General features: G+C 58.6%; 2 protein-coding genes across 3 annotated transcripts; one reads left to right on the top strand and one right to left on the bottom strand.

Annotated features, from left to right (window-relative positions):
- The first annotated feature begins 2,105 nt into the window (after positions 1-2,105).
- Positions 2,106-9,244, top strand: LGI4 (leucine rich repeat LGI family member 4). Of its 2 annotated transcripts, none has more exons than XM_028123572.1 (9): positions 2,106-2,275; positions 2,707-2,778; positions 3,001-3,072; positions 4,363-4,434; positions 4,580-4,651; positions 4,868-5,037; positions 7,135-7,299; positions 7,422-7,927; positions 8,768-9,244. In XM_028123572.1, exons 1-9 carry the CDS (start codon positions 2,106-2,108, stop codon positions 9,080-9,082), a joined length of 1,614 nt encoding a protein of 537 aa, XP_027979373.1. In that variant the 3' UTR covers positions 9,083-9,244. The 2 variants fall into 2 exon arrangements, with proteins under 2 accessions (XP_027979373.1, XP_087884594.1); XM_088028468.1 differs by having other exon boundaries at positions 2,581-2,778.
- Positions 9,245-10,804: 1,560 nt separating this feature from the next.
- Positions 10,805-13,567, bottom strand: FXYD3 (FXYD domain containing ion transport regulator 3). The gene is made up of 7 exons (XM_028123659.2): positions 13,528-13,567; positions 12,360-12,392; positions 12,234-12,257; positions 11,416-11,490; positions 11,299-11,335; positions 10,962-10,999; positions 10,805-10,824 (listed from the first exon to the last, which is right to left on the bottom strand). The coding sequence occupies exons 1-7, from the start codon at positions 13,565-13,567 to the stop codon at positions 10,805-10,807; spliced, it is 267 nt and encodes an 88-aa protein (XP_027979460.2).
- Positions 13,568-16,951: the final 3,384 nt, after the last annotated feature.

Raw genomic sequence — 16,951 nt, 5'->3', positions numbered from 1 at the left:
AACTCCATTTCAGAGATGAGCAAACCGAGGCTTAGGAAGGTGGAGCTGATTCTCCTGAGGTCCCTGGTGGTTAAGGACAGAAACTGCCCCTACCCTGAAAGGGTCAGACATGGGCTCAGACTCTGGAGGACACGAGTGGGGAGCACGTGGGCATGCGCATACTCAGGCACAGGCATGGAGAGCCTGGACACACACACACAGGGGACCCACCTCAGAGGACCCAGGGGGCTTTGAAATGCACCCTCATCCCTGTACGTCTGAGCCTCTGCCCCTCATGGCCCTGTACCCCAGGGTCACCGGCAGTCTCTGGTTAATGATAACCCTGATGTTTATGCAGCCCTGGGGAGGGCTGACAGAGAAGCAGGGAAGGCAAGCAGGGCTGGGGGCACCTGGCCAGCTCCAGCCCGTCCTTGGCTTCTCCCCCTCACAAGGCCCACTGTTCCAGAGTGGAGCAGCTCAACCACTTTCTAGCTGGGTGAAGCTGGGCACATGATGTAACCACTCTGAGGCTGTTTCTCCTTCTGTAAAATGGGGATAAACTCGTAGTCACCTCAGAAGGAAGCTGGTGCTGTTAAGTGTTCTGAGTATGTGCAGCCGTGGCCATGAGGTGAATCATTTAACCTCCTCATGCCTCAATTTTCCCATCTGCAAAGTGGGGGCCAGTAGTATGACCCACCTCACGGGGCCGTTGTGAGAACGGAATAAATTCATGTTAAGTCAGGCATACGGGAAGTGCTCAATGATTATTATTACTGCTGTTTCAGGTTGGGTAACAAGTGTCATTTATTTATTTTTCTTATTTAATGGGCGAAATCTATCGAAATTGCTAAAAGCTTAGTCCGAATGAAAACGACCAGTATCCATGAGTTCAGATCTCCCAAGAAAGAACACAAAAATCACGCAGAGAGGCCCCTGGAGCCGGCTGCCTGGGCTTGAGCGCTGGCCCTGCCCCAGCTGGTAACCCAAATCTCAAATTAACTTGACCTCTCTCCTCAATGTTTCCATCTGTAAAATAGCCATATAATAAGATCAACCTCAGAGGGTTGTGATGAGGTTGGTATGAGCCAATAGACAAAGTTTTAGGACAGGGCCTAGTGCAGAGCCAACGCTGAGGAAGGGGGCAGTGGCATCTTCACCTCATTTTTCCCCTGAGTTGGCTCCTTGTCCCAGTGGGTGGTGGGCACTCAAGGGGTTAATTTCAGGCTGGCGAGGGAGGCTGTGGGTTTGGGGCCGGGCAGCTGCCCTGCCGAGCTTGACCACCAGAGGGAGCAGCTGGACTCCTCTAAGCCTTGATGACCCGGCACATCACACCCTCCTGGGAGCCCGGGGAGGGGGCTGGCTGGGCGTGGCCAGGATGGCTCCAGCCCCCCAGTGGTCTCTCCTCCCAGCCCCTCCGCCTGCCGAACCATCCGGTCCCCACCCTGGTGACATCCTCCTCACACTCCGAGTGGGGTGGAGTGGAGAATCTGGGGAGGGGGCTGGCTGAGAGGGGTCAGGGCAGCTCCGGCCCTTTGTGGCCCCTCCCCTCCCATGGGGCCCTCCAGTCCCTTCGTTAGGGCTGCTCTTCTACGGCCTCTGACCCCCTCCTCCTTCTTAGGCTGCATTGCCGGGCGCACCCAGTGCCCAGTGAGTCCCTTTCCCAAACCTCCAAGGAGAAGGGGCGTGGGAGGAGGGGAAGAACAGGGAACTGGAAAGGGTGGTGAGAAATAAAGACACCAGACAGCGGGACACGCGGGCGCGCGCGCGCGCACACACACACACACACACACACACACACGCACACACACGCGCGCGCGCGCCAACAGAGATTGAGGACAGAAACAGAGACAGAGAGAAACAGAGACAGAGAGACAGACGGAAATAAAGACAGAGAGTGGGAAGCTAACTCACTGAGTCAGAAACACAAAAAGAGAGAGAGACAAGAAAAGGAAAGAGAAATAGAAAATTGGACAAGAGAGGGAGGCTGAAAGAGAGACAGAGAAAGGAGAGACAAGCCGGCACAGAGTGTGCCAGCTGGCGCGATGGAGGGTCGCCTGGTGCAGCAGATGTAGCGGCCCCAGCCCGCTGAGCTGGGTGGGCAGAGAGAAGCCGCAGGGGTGAGGGGCATGGGAGGGGCGGGCGTGCTTCTACTGCTGCTGGCTGGAGCCGGCGTGGGGGTGGCCTGGAGACCACCAAAGGGAAAGTGTCCTCTGAGCTGCTCCTGCTCCAAGGATAGTGCCCTGTGTGAGGGCTCTCCGGACCTGCCCGAGAGCTTCTCCCCGACCCTGCTGTCACTGTGAGTGTCAGGCCCTCCTGAGGGTGAGGATGGGTGTCCTGGGGCCCTGGGGGCTGGGGGCTGGGGGCAGGGTGCCGGGGCCCCCGAGGAAGCAGGGACCCTTTAGGATCTTGGGAGGTGGGCAGCGAAGGATGTTGGGATGCCTCAAAGGGAGCTGCTGGGATTTGGACAGGAGCTGAAGGGAGACTCCAAAGCCCAGGGCAGCATTTGGGGCCCGGGGGGGGGGGGGAAGGGACGGCCGTGGGCGGTCGGGGGGTGGGAAGCTGAATGTTGCCAGGATCCTTGCCAAGTGGCTGTTTCCCTAGGATGGAAAGGAAAGACATCCGGGGTTGGGGCAGCATGCCAGGGTCCCCCAGGCAGGAGACGGCTCTGGGGCGGGACCGGGGTGTTGGGGTGATTTCCTCCTCACCCACCATTGCCCACGTCCCCAGCTCACTCGTTAGGACTGGAGTCACCCAGCTGAAGGCCGGCAGCTTCCTGAGGGTGCCCACACTGCACCTGCTGTGAGTGGGGCCCAGCTGAGCCGACAGCTAGCTCGAGGGAGTGGGGGGGGTGTTCGCACCGGTGCGTGGGGGGTGCGTGCTGACGTGTGTGTTTGCGCATGTCTGCGAAAGCATCGCGTGTACCTGTGTGAGACCATGCGCATGAGGGTTGGGGGGACAACGTTAACATGTCAAAGAGGGGGCAGCAATTCTGGAAAAATGGCTTTCTTGCTCCCTTGTCAGCCTCTTCACATCCAACTCCTTCTCTGTGATTGAGGACGATGCATTTGCGGGCCTGTCCCACCTGCAGTACCTGTGAGTGAGGCCAGGGGATGGCGGCTGGGGTGGGGGCTCGGGAGAGGAAGCAGGGACCCACCTGTGGCTCCGACAGTAGAGGGAGGTAGGGGCTCATTGGCACGTTGAGGGGTGGGGGGGTGTCTGGATGAAGGTCCCTCCTGGAGGGGCAAGAGGCCTGGTGTCTCGGGTGGGGTCAGGGCTCCTGCTCAGCTATGTGATCTCAGCCTGCTCACCTCCCCTCTCTGTGCCTCAAGAGCCACAAAGGACCTGGACCACCCAAGACTATTTCTGGCCTTCCCTGACTTAGGGGAGCCCAGGGAGAGACCAAAGAGGCTAGAGACAAGAAAATGTTTCGTATGAACAGGAGACAACTCTGAGGTGGTGACGGGGGTGATGGGGGTGGTTGTGTCGGCATTGGTGACCATGGTGTTGATGGGGACCCTGTCGCTGCGGCTCCCCGGGAAGCAGTGGCGGTACTGAGGATGATGACGCGGGGGTGACGTGGGTCAAAATGGCAGCCCCAATGGCGCCGGTGCTGGGGGCGATACCGATGACGAGGTCTGAGGGGCTGGTGTTGGTGCCGTCGCTGTTGTGGGCGTTGTTAATCCCAGCGTTGGCGTTGCTGGGAGGGCACGGCGGCTGGTACTGGGTTTGGTGGTGGTGCTGGAGGTGTAGGTGTGAACGGGAGTTGTGGCAGCAGCCGTGCCGGTGGTGGGTGAAGAAGGGAGTGCGGGGCGTCCTGGCGATGTTGGTATTGCCAATGCTGGTCCGCGTGCTTTTGGTGACGGTGGCGGCGTCGGTGACGATGGTGGCAGTCCTGTCGGGGTTGTCATGGAGGCTGTGTTGTTAGTGATGCTTCCCAGTAGTGCTGGGTGAGGCTTGGTGACAATGCGTTGGTGTGGGTGACGGGAGTGGGTGGCGGTGCCGGGGTCAGTGGTGGTGGTGGCACAGCTTGGCTTTGACCATAGTCTCAGCCATGCTGTTGGCACTGGGGTGGGGGATGGTGATGGAGGCACGGGGGTGGGTCATGATGGATGATGGCGGAGGTGTGGGTGATGACATCGAAGCTAGTGCTGGGGTCGGTGAGCCGGCAGAGTTCACTGTGAGGCTGGCAGTGAGCACGGGGTTAGGTTCCTGCCTCCTGGGATGATCGCCCGGAACCTTGGGGAGGACAGGTTTCTGGGGAGGCTTCAGCACATTCCAGTGGCCTATGGCTTAAATGGGGTGAGTTTCCCCAAGCGGCGCCGGCGGGGGGCGGGGCACAGCAGGGAACCGAGGGCCTCCCCCTCACCCCCCTTCCCTCCACAGCTTCATTGAGGACAATGAGATTGGCTCCATCTCTAAGAACGCTCTCAGAGGACTCCGCTCCCTCACACATCTGTGCGTGCCTCCCCCAAGACCTCACCCCTCCCTTCCGCCTCACCAGCCCGCCCTGACAGCCGCCCACCCCCAAACCCCATCACCCAGGGACACAGGGGATCCGGGTCGCTGGTGATGGCTCCTCCTCCTTCTCTCCTTCCACCAGGAGCCTGGCCAATAATAATCTCGAGACCCTCCCCAGATTCCTGTTCCGAGGCCTGGAGACCCTAACTCATGTGTGAGGCTCAAGGGGGCTGGGTGGGTCAGGGGAGCTGGGGGCTGTTTGAGGGGGAAGGGGAGTGCTCTGCCCACTTTTGGTGACACAGAGAAGTATGGTGGCAGTGGTTCCTCCGTAGGCCCCATCCCGAACCCTTGCCTGGGGAGGGGGGCGGGGAACGTGGCCTCCAGGGGGGTGGAAGCCAGGTCGCAGCCCCTCCCCGGCCTCTTGCCCCAGGGACCTCCGCGGGAACCCGTTCCAGTGTGACTGCCGCGTCCTCTGGCTCCTGCAGTGGATGCCCGCCGTGAATGCCAGCGTGGGGACTGGGGCCTGCGCCGGCCCCACTGCTCTGGCCCACAGGCAGCTCCGCCACCTCGACCCCAAGACGTTCAAGTGCAGAGCCATAGGTGGGGGCTTTCCCGGCAGGGTGGGAGGGGCCGCAGGGGTCCCAGAAGAAGGTGGGAGAGCAGGGGAATGGCTCCCAGGGCTGAAGGGCTCACCTCGCTCCCTGCTCTGCTGTTTCCCAGCTTGTGAGCCCCTGAGCATGAGCATCAGCTCCCTGAGCCTCAGTTTCCTCATCTGTAAAATGGAGGTAATAAACCGTGCCGTAGGATTGCAGCGAGAATTCAGTGATGCATCCACGCCCGCATGTGGTGCCGAGCCTTGGATGGGAGGCCTTCATAAATGTGCATTTTGGTGGTTGTTATTAATATAAAAATGACCTTTTAAAAATACTTGCTATGATCACGTTGCTTTCCCATAAATACATTTTGGTGCCTTTATGGGCCCTGGGCAGGGCAAGAGGCACAGCGGTGATGAGGATGGCCCTGGCTCTTGCCCCTCCCACAGCCCAAGGCACGGGGAAAGGTGGAGGGTGAGAGCCTGGAGTGGTCAGGACTGGGGTGGGGGAAGCCTACTGAGCTGTGGGCGCCCCGAGCCAGAGCGAGGGCCAGGCACAGCGGGAGGGCCAGGGAGGGCTTCCTGAAGGAGTGGGTAAGGCTATTAATGTAATAATCAATTCTTGCCAGCATCTAAGTGTAAGTCGTGTTTTGGGTTTGTGGGACTCATAGAACCAGAGAATTTAACGTAAGGGTCACTCTTTATTCAGCTGTCCCACAGTCACTGAGGGCCACTCTGTGTCCGGCCCTGTGAGAGGCAGTCGGCACACTGTGGCAACCCAGACAGCAATGGGCCCTGCCCTCAGAGCTCTGGCGGGTGAGGACGTAGACATTGAATAAAATGTTGCAGAAACAAAAGTATGCTACACGTTGTGATAAACACAGGGAGCCATGAGGGAGATTACGGTGGCAGGGTGGTCCTACCTTCCATGGGGCGTTGGAGAAGGCTTCTCTGAAGAGGTGGCTTTACATCCAGATGTAGCTCAGTGAAGTACAGAAGGAAGAGCCCTCTGGAGAGAGGGGACAGCGTGTGCAGGGTCCTGAGGCAGCAGAGAGTCTGTCCTGCTTGCAGGTCAAAGGCAGGCAGTGTCTCGGGGGTGTGAGTGAAGGGAAGGACACAGGTGAGGTCCAAGTCAGCAAAGGCCTCACTGTGTAGGACTTTGAAAGCTACAGAGAATAGAGTGGATTTTTCCCTGAGGGCCGTGGGAAGCCATGGAGGGTTTCGAGCAGAGCCCTCCCAGAGCCCAAGGCACGGGGAAAGGCGGAGGGTGATGATATGATGGCCATTTCTCAAAGATCCAGCTTTGGGTGGGCATCCTTGGTGGCTCAGTTCGTTGCTTCAACTCCGGTGCCTGGAAACAGGGCCTGGCACATAGAGTAAAGTATTATAACCTGGAGTCTACACCCGGCTCCTCCACCCAAGCTGGGCAACCTTGGTGCATCATTTCCATAAAAGCTAAGAGGCCATAACCAAGAGGCTCAGAATCCCGTGACTCAAAGAAGACAGAAGGGTCTGAGGCGAGCAGTCCAGGCGGGTGGGGCAGCCCCTGGGTATTGTCCTGGTTTTCATGGTTGAAACGGAGTCGTGGCACGTCCACCTGCCAGGCCATGGGGAGAAGGGGAAAGAGACCAGGTCCAGGATGAGCCATTGTCAAACAAACGAGGCGAGCATTACCCTCAGCACTTTGCTCTTTCTCCACGGCGAACTTGGCCTGGACAAGGCCGTACCTAAGTTCAGGAGGGAGGTGCTGGGATCACATGGTGGGCAGCTCTGTGCCCCAATCCTCGTTCGTGGAAGATGGGATAGCTTTTTCATCTGTAGAATGGATAGAATGAAACGTCCCTCACGGGGATCTTGTGACGTCAAATGAATTAAGAAATACGTTGCATCTAGCAATGATTTGATGATGTCATGCGGCTCAGAAAATAAAGCATTCCCCTGTTGTTGTGACTTAATTCATCTATCGATGAAAAGATTCCACTCCGTGTCCCTGTGAGGTGCACACCACGATGGTCCTCATTTCAGAGATGTGCAAACCGAGGCTCAGTGATGAGGGCCCGCGGGGTTCCCTCGTGCCTGCCTGACTCTCTCCTGCCGCCCCCCAGAGCTGTCCTGGTTCCAGATGGTTGGGGAGTCGGCGCTGGGCGTGGAGTCTTTCTCCTACCAGGGGGAGCCCCATGTCGTCCTGGCACAGCCTTTTGCGGGCCGCTGCCTGATCCTCACCTGGGACTACAGCCTGCAGCGCTTCCGGCCTGAGGAAGAGCTGTCCGGTGAGCCCTCCCCCCGCCCCGACTTTCCATCCCCCTGCCTGCCCAAGAGCCTGCCTGGTGGACCTGACCTGCCCCGCGGCCTAACCTGCCCTCCGGCTCCCCGACCCCCCCCCCACACACAGCGCCCTCGGTGGTGTCCTGCAAGCCGCTGGTGCTGGGCCCGCGCCTCTTCATGCTGGCCGCCCGCCTGTGGGGGGGCTCGCAGCTGTGGGCCCGGCCCAGCCCCGGCCTGCGCCTGGCCCCCACGCAGGCCCTGGCCCCACGGCGGCTGCTGCGGCCCAACGATGCCGAGCTCCTGTGGCTGGACGGGCGACCCTGCTTCGTGGTGGCCGACGCCTCCAAGGCAGGCAGCACCACGCTGCTGTGCCAGGACGGGCCCGGCTTCTACCCCCGCCAGAGCCTGCACGCCTGGCACCGGGACACGGACGCCGAGGCCCTGGAGCTGGACGGCCGGCCCCATCTGCTGCTGGCCTCCGCCTCCCAGCGGCCCGTGCTCTTCCACTGGCTCGGGGGCCGCTTCGAGAGGCGCACGGACATCCCCGAGGCCGAGGACGTCTATGCCACACGCCATTTCCAGGCTGGTGGGGATGTGTTCCTGTGCCTGACGCGTTACATCGGGGACTCCATGGTGAGGCCCGGCCCAGTCAGGTGGGGCAGGCGGTGGAGGCCACAAGCCAGACTGACCTGCCGCAGACTCCCCCCTCGTGTGGGCTGGTCTTTCAGCGCTGACCCCACCTTTGCACACGGGCCTCTACACTCTGACCTGACCTCACAGGCTGACCTTCGAGCTCTGACCCCACCTAATGTACTGATCTTTGAACTCTGGCCACCCCTCCACTGACCCCAAGACCACTGTGACTCCTCCAGGCTGGCTGACCATAAGCCACTTCCTATCCCCTCAACACTGACACTGGGCCCCACCCTCCAGCTCTGTAACTCTGACACACTCTGAGACTTACATTTGGCCACAGCCACCACACTCTGGACCCCAAGGCTGACGGCCCACCCCCACCAGCATTCTTATTCTGGGGTGAGGAACAGCCAAGCGGAGTGCTCTGAGCCTAGAAGGCAGTGGTCTGACTCAGGTGTTCACGGGTCATGTGTGTGGGGAGCAGACTGTGGGTGCAGGGATGGGAGTGGGGAGCCCAGGGCAGAGCCTACCGTCCCGGAGGGAGGTGACTGTGGCTGGGCAGAGTGCGGCCAGAGGAGATGGGACAAACAGATACCACCGTAGGTAAAACTGACTGATTCCATGTGGAGTGTGAGGGAGAGAGAAGAGCCAAGAATGACTTCAAGTCTGGGGCCTGGGCAGCAGGATGGTGACAGGTATGAAGGCAGGAAAGCTGCAGGCATTTGGGGACCTACAGGCCTGTCTCCAAGCTGTTCCAGGTGCTCTGAAGCCCAGAGGACTACCGGCAGGCCTGGCCCTCCTGGACCCCAGGCCCTAACTAGTCGCCACACTTCACAGGTCATGCGCTGGGATGGCTCCATGTTCCGCCCGCTGCAGCAGCTTCCCTCACGTGGTGCCCACGTCTTTCAGCCACTGCTCATCGCCAGGGACCAGCTGGCCATCCTGGGCAGTGACTTCGCCTTCAGCCAGGTCTTCCGCTTTGAGCCTGACAAGGGGCTCCTGGAGCCTCTGCAGGAGCTGGGACCCCCAGCCCTGGTGGCCCCTCGTGCCTTTGCCCCCATCACCTTGGCCGGCAGACGCTTCCTCTTCGCTGCTTGCTTCAAGGGCCCCACACAGATCTACCAGCATCACGAGTTAGACCTCAGTGCCTGAGACCCCACGGGACCTTGGCTATGGCTTGGAGGGAAGGGGGCAGTGGCCCAGGGAGGCCCAGGCCGCTGGACACCCACTTGGGCTCCTGGCCCTACTCTGGCTGATGGTCCCTGTGAGGTACTGACCACAGGCCAAGCTCAAGGCAAGAGCTGTCCTTCAAGTCATAAGCAACATCTCGGCTAGGGGCACATGCCCCGACTAAGGATGACTTGGGGGCTCGGGCTGGGGCACTTGCAAGGAGCCGGGATACAGAAGTCATGATGGGGGTAATGTGCAGAACTCCGTGAGGTCTGGAAGTGCCCCCCTCAACCCACTCCCACCCCTCCTGCTCCCTGTGAAAGTACTGAGGAAGAGATAGCTCCCCCTTCCCTCTAAACTCCATCGGCCAATCGCTTTTAGCGCCCGCCTCCGTGACGTCATCAGTCGCTGGGCCGGCCTCCCTGCCGGGCTTGCTAACTTCCTCTGCTGCTTGTGCGCATGCCTGCAGCCCAGGCGGAAGCCCAGTGTGGTGGCCCTCTTGCGCGTGCGCGGGAAACAGGTGGGTGAGCAGGAGCTGTTGCGGGGAGCCCCGGCTACGCGTCTCCAGTGAGGGTCAGGGGAGAGGACGGAAAGTGTATGAGCTCAATAAACGCGCTGTGCACCTGTCCCGCTCGATGTTGAGGGTGTTTCATGAGTGACATGGGGGGAGGAGTGGTGTCCCAGGAGCAGTATTACGGGGAGGTGCATTTTGGCTGCCCTGGTGCGCTTTCGCTTGCCCCATGAGTGTGGGCTCATGGATTGGCGGCGGGTGGGGGGGGGGCGGCTCATGGGATGTTCGAGGGATATAAAGGCATTATTAGGGGACAAGTCGCTGGTTTATTATGGGTCTCTTCTTGGGGTCATGTCTCAGGGCATTGTAGGAGATAGTTTTGGGTGCTTTAATTAAAGGGTTTTAGGCATTTTACGGGGTGGCCCTTGGGGGCATTTTGGAGATCTTACAGGGTACTGGGGAGTCTCAATGGAGTTTGAGGCTCCTTGGAGGTTCTCACACCATGTGGCCACTCTATATAATTAGGAGTGTCGTGTGGAATTATTTGAAGGTCTCACAAGGACGGTTGGGTATTAGGAAGGGTTTTCTATAATAAAGTGGGGTCTCGGGGTATGTGGGAGAGTCATGGGGTCTGACTACTGAAATCAATCTATCTGACTACTCATATCATGGTAGGAAGATCCACGTCCTTGCTTCCCTGGGATGGTCTCAGTGTCCCCTCGAATGTCCCGGCATTCCATCTGGTTAGAGCTTTCTTTCACTCCCCAAAGCGTCCGCCATTTGGCTACTAGAAAATTTTAAAAATTGCACTTGTGGTCCCCCTAGCCTTGGAGGCAGAGGGCGGACCTCAGGCCACCCAGCAGGCCTGGGGCTTTTCCCAACAGAGATTCAGCTGCCGGCTTCTGTGTCAGCTGCCAGTGTGTATCCACCTTCTAGTCCTCAAAAGCCCACCCTGATGTACACATAGGGAGTCTTGAGGCAATCAGTTTTTAGAAGAAGAATAAGGAGGCAAGATCCATGTTTAGAAAAAAAAAAAAATTGAACAAAAAGACCCCTCCAGTGAGAGGTAAAGTGAGGCCCTGGCAAGGTGCTCTGAGGGGAGGAGGGAGAATTCCATCCTGGAATCCGGACTCCTGTGCAGAGCTCCTTGGAGGAAGAGAAGGGACCTCTGTGTCCTTTCGGCTGATCCGTCCTCAACAGTTCTGGGCAGAGCCTGGGAGAGATGATGGGTCAGCTTGTGGGAGCGGATGTTTTCTCCCCCAGGCGCGTGCACACACAGGCATGCACACTTGCACGCGCCCACCCCTCACACCCCGTGTTCCCTGCATCCCCATTCTGTTCCTGGCTTACCTGTGGTGATGAGAGGTGGGGCGTCCCCTGGATGGTGGCTAGGGAGGGAAAAGTGGTGAGATGTGTGCCCATCCCCCTTGTCCTCTCCCTCAAGGCTAGAAGATTCTCAGCTTGCCCTGACAGAGCTTCCTGGCTATTTTTCCTGGAATGGGACCAAAGCTTTTCAGGATTTGGGACCCCCTGAAGATTATCAGCTCTGAAGAATAAACCTGGGAAATCTCAGTGGCAGGAATTCTCCGCGGCAGAACCGGGAGGCCTCTTTCTGCGAGATTTAGCTCTTTCACCAGTGAAAGGTGTCTGTTCGGTAGGAGGCAGGCACACAGGGAACCCATCTTACCTGGGTTTCTGGCTGAACTTGCATTTGCATTTCCCACCTGTCAGGGGAGAGGGGATGGTTGGGGGAGGGGACCCACAGCCCTGCCCTACCAGCTCAGCCACCAGTGTCCCCACTCACTCATGAGGACGATGATGCCGATGGTGCACAGAACCGCGGCGCAGACGAGCCCGCCGATCCGGAGTCTGCGCCAGTCTAGGAGAAACCCAGATGAGGCCACCAGTGCCTGCCTGTGTCCTCCCCGTCCAAACCTCCATCTATTCGACAGGTAGGTATCGGGCACCTTATGATGGGCAGGGAGCTGGGGATACAGAGCTGAGAGAACAGACAGCCCCCCAGCCCTCCTGTGCTTTCTCCTTTACACACAAACAAGCGATAAGAGGTTTGGTGGAAGGTCAGGTGGAGATAAGCATTCTGAAGACAAATAAGCAGAGCCAGGGAACAAAAAGTCAGAGGGCAGCTCTTTTAGAGAGACTGGTCAGGGAAGGCCTCTCTGAGCAGAGCCCCGAGTGGGTGCAGGGGGGCCGTGGCAGGGGGATCGGAAGGTACAAAGGTCCGGGGGTTTGGAGCGTGTTTGCTGTGTCTGAGCGCCAGCAAGGAGGCCACCCAATAGCTCCGTTCCTCCGGGCAGTTTTTGCAAAGCGAGCCTCCTCCCAGCAGTTGATTTGAACCATAACAACGGCTTCTTGGGAACTGTCCCGGCTTCCTGTGTGCACCTATCCTGCCGGAAGAGAACCTGCCCAGGGGCCAGACCGGCGTGGCTCGTTCCTTTATTCCGCTGTGATGACTGTTCAGTGTCTCCCCATCCTTGCCCCTTCCTGTCCTCGCCCCTGTTTCGCCCACATCGGACCCCCACCCAAGCCGTGTGGGAACCCTGACACAGAATGGCAGCAGGGGGTGCGGGTGGGGCGCGGCAAAAGAGGGACACAAGCTCTCACCATAGTAGAAAGGACTGTTTTTATCTGCAAAGAAAGGAAAAAAGCATGTGAATCCAGGACAACGGCCAGGAGGCAAGGGTGCGGGGGAGACTTTGGGGGTGCGCGTGATGGAGGAGTCGGACTCACCTTCTGGGTCGTTGGCGTCCAAGGCAGGCAGGCCTGCTGGGAGAAGCAGGAAGAGGGAGATGGCGTGCTGGCCTCAGCAAAGCCGGCCAGCAGGGCCACAGAGCCTCAAGGGCCCCCGATGGACTGGTCCCCGCCTCCTGAGGGCACCGGGATCCAGCCCCAAACCTGGAGGTGTGGCCATCCCCCGCTGCCCCACACCTGCGAGCCCCACGGGCCCGCCCGCATTTTGCCTCCCGAAATAGGTTTTAATCTGGGTGGCTCGGGACGACTCTTCGGCCTGATGTTTCCAGACACCTGGCTAATCCTCCCTCCTGCAGAAACCGAACAACATTCTTGGCAAGATGACAGATGGTACCAGTTCTCAGTCATTCTCAGAGCCTCGTCCACACCCCACCGGTTCTGGTGTTTGCTCACCACTTCCTTTCAGAGCAAATTACTAGCTATAAACTTAATACACGTTCTTTAAAAATGCAGCTCTCACTACCCTGAATGGAATGCTAGTCTTGCCTGATGTAAGGCATAAAAACAAAACAAAACAAAACAAAACCATACAATAAAAGCAAAGGATTAGGATTACATTCTGGCCAGAAGCAGTGGGCTACCTGAGGTCTGGGCCTAAGCTCTGTTCTTTGTTTGTTAAAGGGCGATTAATAAGTTTTAATTATATTTAAAGCACAAGCAAATAGTGCTTACTCTGTACCTGGCCCTTTCCTAACCAATTTTCAAATACTAACTTGTGCAATCCTCGCAGGGACTACTAAGTACTTACTAGTATTGTCCATATTTTTACAGCTGGGGAAACTGAGGTACAAAGGATTTGCATAACTGCTGCCTCCGCGAAGCTCCCAGTTACCTCTCGTAATAAAGTGCTAGGGAGGTGATGAAGACACAGCCCTGGGCCTGAGTCCTCTCATCAAGGACACCTCAAGGGGGTGACTAGCTGTGTGAGACGCTGCTGTAAGGGGTCCTGTCTTTGTGTGTGCACCTTGAAACCAGAAGGGCGACACTTGTGACCCTCAAGGAGATGCCGTCCAGGTAGTCACCGCCGCACAGGGGAGGCGGAAAGCACGAGAAAGAGAGAGAGAGAGAGAGAGAGAGACATGTGGGGCTTGGCCACCACTCAGTGGAGGGGTCTGGGGAAAAGGCAGTCCGGGACACAGGCACTCACCTGCCAGGAGGATGAACAGGCTCAGTGTCACCTCTTGCATGTCAGCCAGCTGGCCTGAAAGGTAGTGGTGGGTGGGGAGGGTCCAGCTTTAGCGGGCCTGGCGGTGCCAGACCGGTGCCTCTGGGTTCCCATCCTCTCCCACTCTGCTCCTGCCCAGGATACACAGCTCGCCCCAGGGCAGAGAGAGGCCCGGCTGGGAGATGAGAAGGAGCCGCCAAGTGTGTGTGTGGGGGGGTGACAACGCAGACTTGGAGAGGAGTCACAGGAATCACTCACTCGACACAGACTTGGGGCTTTACGTGAATGGCCCTGGCGACCAAATGAGGGAGGTGCTGCCTGCTGTTAGCCCCATCTTACAGATGGGGAAACTGAGGCTCTGAAAGCTGAAAATGGGTGCAAAAGGTCACCACGTCAGAGAGTAGGATTTAAAGCAGCCTGGCTCTGCAGTGGCTCTTTGTCGCTCAGGACTCTCAGGGCCTCGGGGTGTTTTGGGAAAGGGGATGGAGGGAGCCAGGTGGCAGGAGGCCCGGGTTCTCGGGTGTGTCTCTTGGAGACAGCTCAGAGCCTGCCCGCCCTGCCCAGACTCTGCAGACCTCAGACTGGCTCCTCAGGCTGCTCAGAGCAGGGTGTGGGGAGGAGAGAACTAGAGGCTGGGGCAGGGCTCGGGGGCCAGAGCAGGGAGGAGTCACTGGGCTGCAGCCCTAGCCCCAACTTCTGACCCCCGCAACCCCTCGTTTCTGCCCTGCCTCTGCCCCTGCCCCAGCCCCTGTCCCAACCCCCTACCCCTACCCCTGCCCCTGCCCCAGCCCCTGCCCCTACCCCTGCCCCAACCCCCTACCCCTACCCCTGCCCCTGCCTCTACCCCAGCCCCTACCTCTGCCCCGTCCCTACCCCAGCCCCCTACCCCTACCCCTGGCCTAGCCCTTGCCCCCGCATCTGCCCCTGCTCCTGCCAAGCTCCTCCTGGAAGCCATTATTTCCTCTTTCCCCAGATAGGCCTGTCCAGCAAGAAGAACCCCTCCATCTCCTTCCTGGTCTGGTATCAGCCCACCCTCCCCCCATCCCGAGTGCCTGAGATAAGCCCCTGTCTCTGTGTGTCCCCGGCCCTCCCCCAGCCCCTGCCCCACTGCCACCAGCACACACTGTCAAGATGTTGACAGCAAGAGCTGGCCTGTCCTCCGCCCGACCCTGTGCTGGGCACTGGCCAATGCCCTTGCTGTGTCTTCGCCCATGTCACACCCCCCCATGGCACAGCACGTGCCCTCACTAAGCCATTCGACATTCCCTGCTCTGTCACCCGACTGCTCGCCACCGCGGAAGACGGTGACCCCGTCTCTCTCCGCACCCTCCATGTCACCCCCACCCCGCGTTCCTTTCTGTTTCTTGCATGTTCTCACAGACTCCTCCCTCTCCCTGTGCCCATTCAGGTCCTGGGCAACCTCTCAGTTGTTAATCCCACATGGTGGACTCAAATGCATCCATTTCTTGCAGGAAGGGGGCCTAGAGCTTTGGGGAGCATTACTAAGGCATTCAGGACCCCACAGATTTGGGGAGAAGAGCTGGAGTGGGTGTGTGGGCAGGACAGCCCGGTGGTTCCAGGCGCAGGTCTGGAGAAGGACCACCTATTGTCTAAAGCTGCCTCGTGAGGCTTTGTTACCCCAAGATGATACCCCAGTTATAAGAGCTAGTGCCCAATGAGCGTTTACCTCTTGCCAGGCACTGGTCACAGCTCTTTGCACTTATTCACTCATATAATCTCTGCAGCTTGATGAAGCTGTGGTTACCCCATGTTGCTATCACAGCCCCATAGCCCCTGCTAACTCAGCTTAATGCTGTATGTTGTCCCCGGGGACCCAGAGCCCCAGTTCTGAAGCCTCTTTCTGTGGAATTCACTGAGTCCCCCTGGCTTCGAGGGCTCCATTACTCCCCATCCCCAGGGCATCTCCCAGCATCCCTGGCCGAGGGGAGACCTACGAGTGATCTCAGCATCACTCAGCCGTGGCCCCAGCCCCGGGGGCAACATTTCCAGCCCGGCTCTCCCGCAGTGCAGGCCGCTGGGAGCTGGTGTGTGGGCATCTGCCCTCACCTTCCCCACCCAGGCTGTTGTTGGAAGGGGCTCCTGAGCTGCTCCCGGGGACTGACGTTGGTGTGAAGGCTTGGAGAGGAAGACAGCCTGCAGATGGAGGCTCTGCCCACCCGTCTGGGCTCCTTCCCCGCCCTGCCGGTCCCAACACCTATGTGAGGGCCGTTTCCACCCTCTGCCCCCTGCTATCCCCTCTGTTCTTCTGTGATGGCAGCCAGGGCCCTCAAGCCTGTGCAGAATGACTCCCCCATGTCTCTGAAATTTCCTACCCAACTCCCCATTTTACAGCCTCCCCGGGAAGTCACCATCCCCTTTTCCAAGAGGTCTCCAGGACCCATACATCCTCAATCCCTAGACACCCCAAATCCGCCCAGTCACCCACCATCCACTCTGATACCCTCAATCCACCTTTGATCCACCTAGATACCCCCATCCACCCAGGCACCCCTCTCCAACCCTCTCCACCCAGATGCCCCCAATCCAGATGTTCCTGTTGCACTCAGATGCCCCAGACCTACCCAGTCACCCCAATCCCACTTGTGGGCTCATCCGAGCCAGCTCACCCAGCCCCCTGAAGGGAGAATGATGGGGGACAATCACATTAATGGAAGGTGCTTTCTCTAATCTCCTGCGCCCCTGCCCCCCAGAAAAGATCCTTAAAGGGAGCAAGTTCTAGTGTCTTTAACAGAGATCAGTGGAGAGAGGGGCAAGGGTAGTTTGGGGGCAGAGCCAAGAGGATGTTGGGGGTAAGGGACCCCTGCGGCTCACCTGTGTGGCTCCCCAGGCCGCTTGGAAAGTTCCGGGAGAGAAGGGAGAGAATGAGACTGCTAAGCCTGTGTCCTGCCTTTATTTGCAGCTGCCACGCCCTAGGCAAACCTGGGCAGGTAGAGAACAAGTCGGACTCCCTAAAGCTCAGGGGCTCTCTCACCCCATTCCTGCTCTTAAAGAGACAGTTACCACCCCTTCTTCCCAGCCACTAATGGCAGGGAGCTCCCTGAGGTCCCCAAGGCCACAGCAGCCTCAGGTAGCCAGAGGGAGCATGGAATTCGGCTCCTCACATCAGGGGAGGGGGCCTTCTTTAATCTCTTGCCCCCGTGAAAAGGACTCAGACAGAAGAAGGTTGGGGTCTTTAACAGCCAAGCTTCTGCCTGGCAAAATGGTGGGGAAAAGCAATGCATTGGTGTAATAGTCTAGTTTCTTTTACTTGGATTGTATGTTCCTCTTGGAGGTCTTGGTGGCAATTGTGGGACATCTAAGGTCCCCTTCCGGACCACTTGTTGCTTCTTGACAGTTTAAGGGTCAGCAGAAGAGGCTGATATGACCAAGGTCATGAGGTGGGAGT

Source organism: Eumetopias jubatus, unplaced genomic scaffold, assembly GCF_037043125.1.
Source record: "Eumetopias jubatus isolate StellerSeaLion01/CBP00866 unplaced genomic scaffold, mEumJub1_p1.0 scaffold_10, whole genome shotgun sequence".
NCBI classification, from domain to species: Eukaryota; Metazoa; Chordata; class Mammalia; order Carnivora; family Otariidae; genus Eumetopias; species Eumetopias jubatus.
This window is presented reverse-complemented; position numbering and strand designations above follow the sequence as displayed.

Excerpts from the sequence above, each read along its gene's own strand:
- LGI4 (XM_088028468.1), top strand. The coding sequence starts at position 2,106 with ATGGGAGGGGCGGGCGTGCTTCTACTGCTGCTGGCTGGAGCCGGCGTG. Across the intron at positions 4,652-4,867 it reads CTGGAGACCCTAACTCATGT|GGACCTCCGCGGGAACCCGT; the intron begins GTGAGGCTCAAG and ends CTCTTGCCCCAG. Across the intron at positions 5,038-7,134 it reads GTTCAAGTGCAGAGCCATAG|AGCTGTCCTGGTTCCAGATG; the intron begins GTGGGGGCTTTC and ends GCCGCCCCCCAG.
- FXYD3 (XM_028123659.2), bottom strand. The coding sequence starts at position 13,567 with ATGCAAGAGGTGACACTGAGCCTGTTCATCCTCCTGGCAG. Across the intron at positions 12,393-13,527 it reads CCTGTTCATCCTCCTGGCAG|GCCTGCCTGCCTTGGACGCC; the intron begins GTGAGTGCCTGT and ends TTCTCCCAGCAG. Across the intron at positions 10,825-10,961 it reads CCCACCTCTCATCACCACAG|GCTCTGCCCAGAACTGTTGA; the intron begins GTAAGCCAGGAA and ends CATCTCTCCCAG.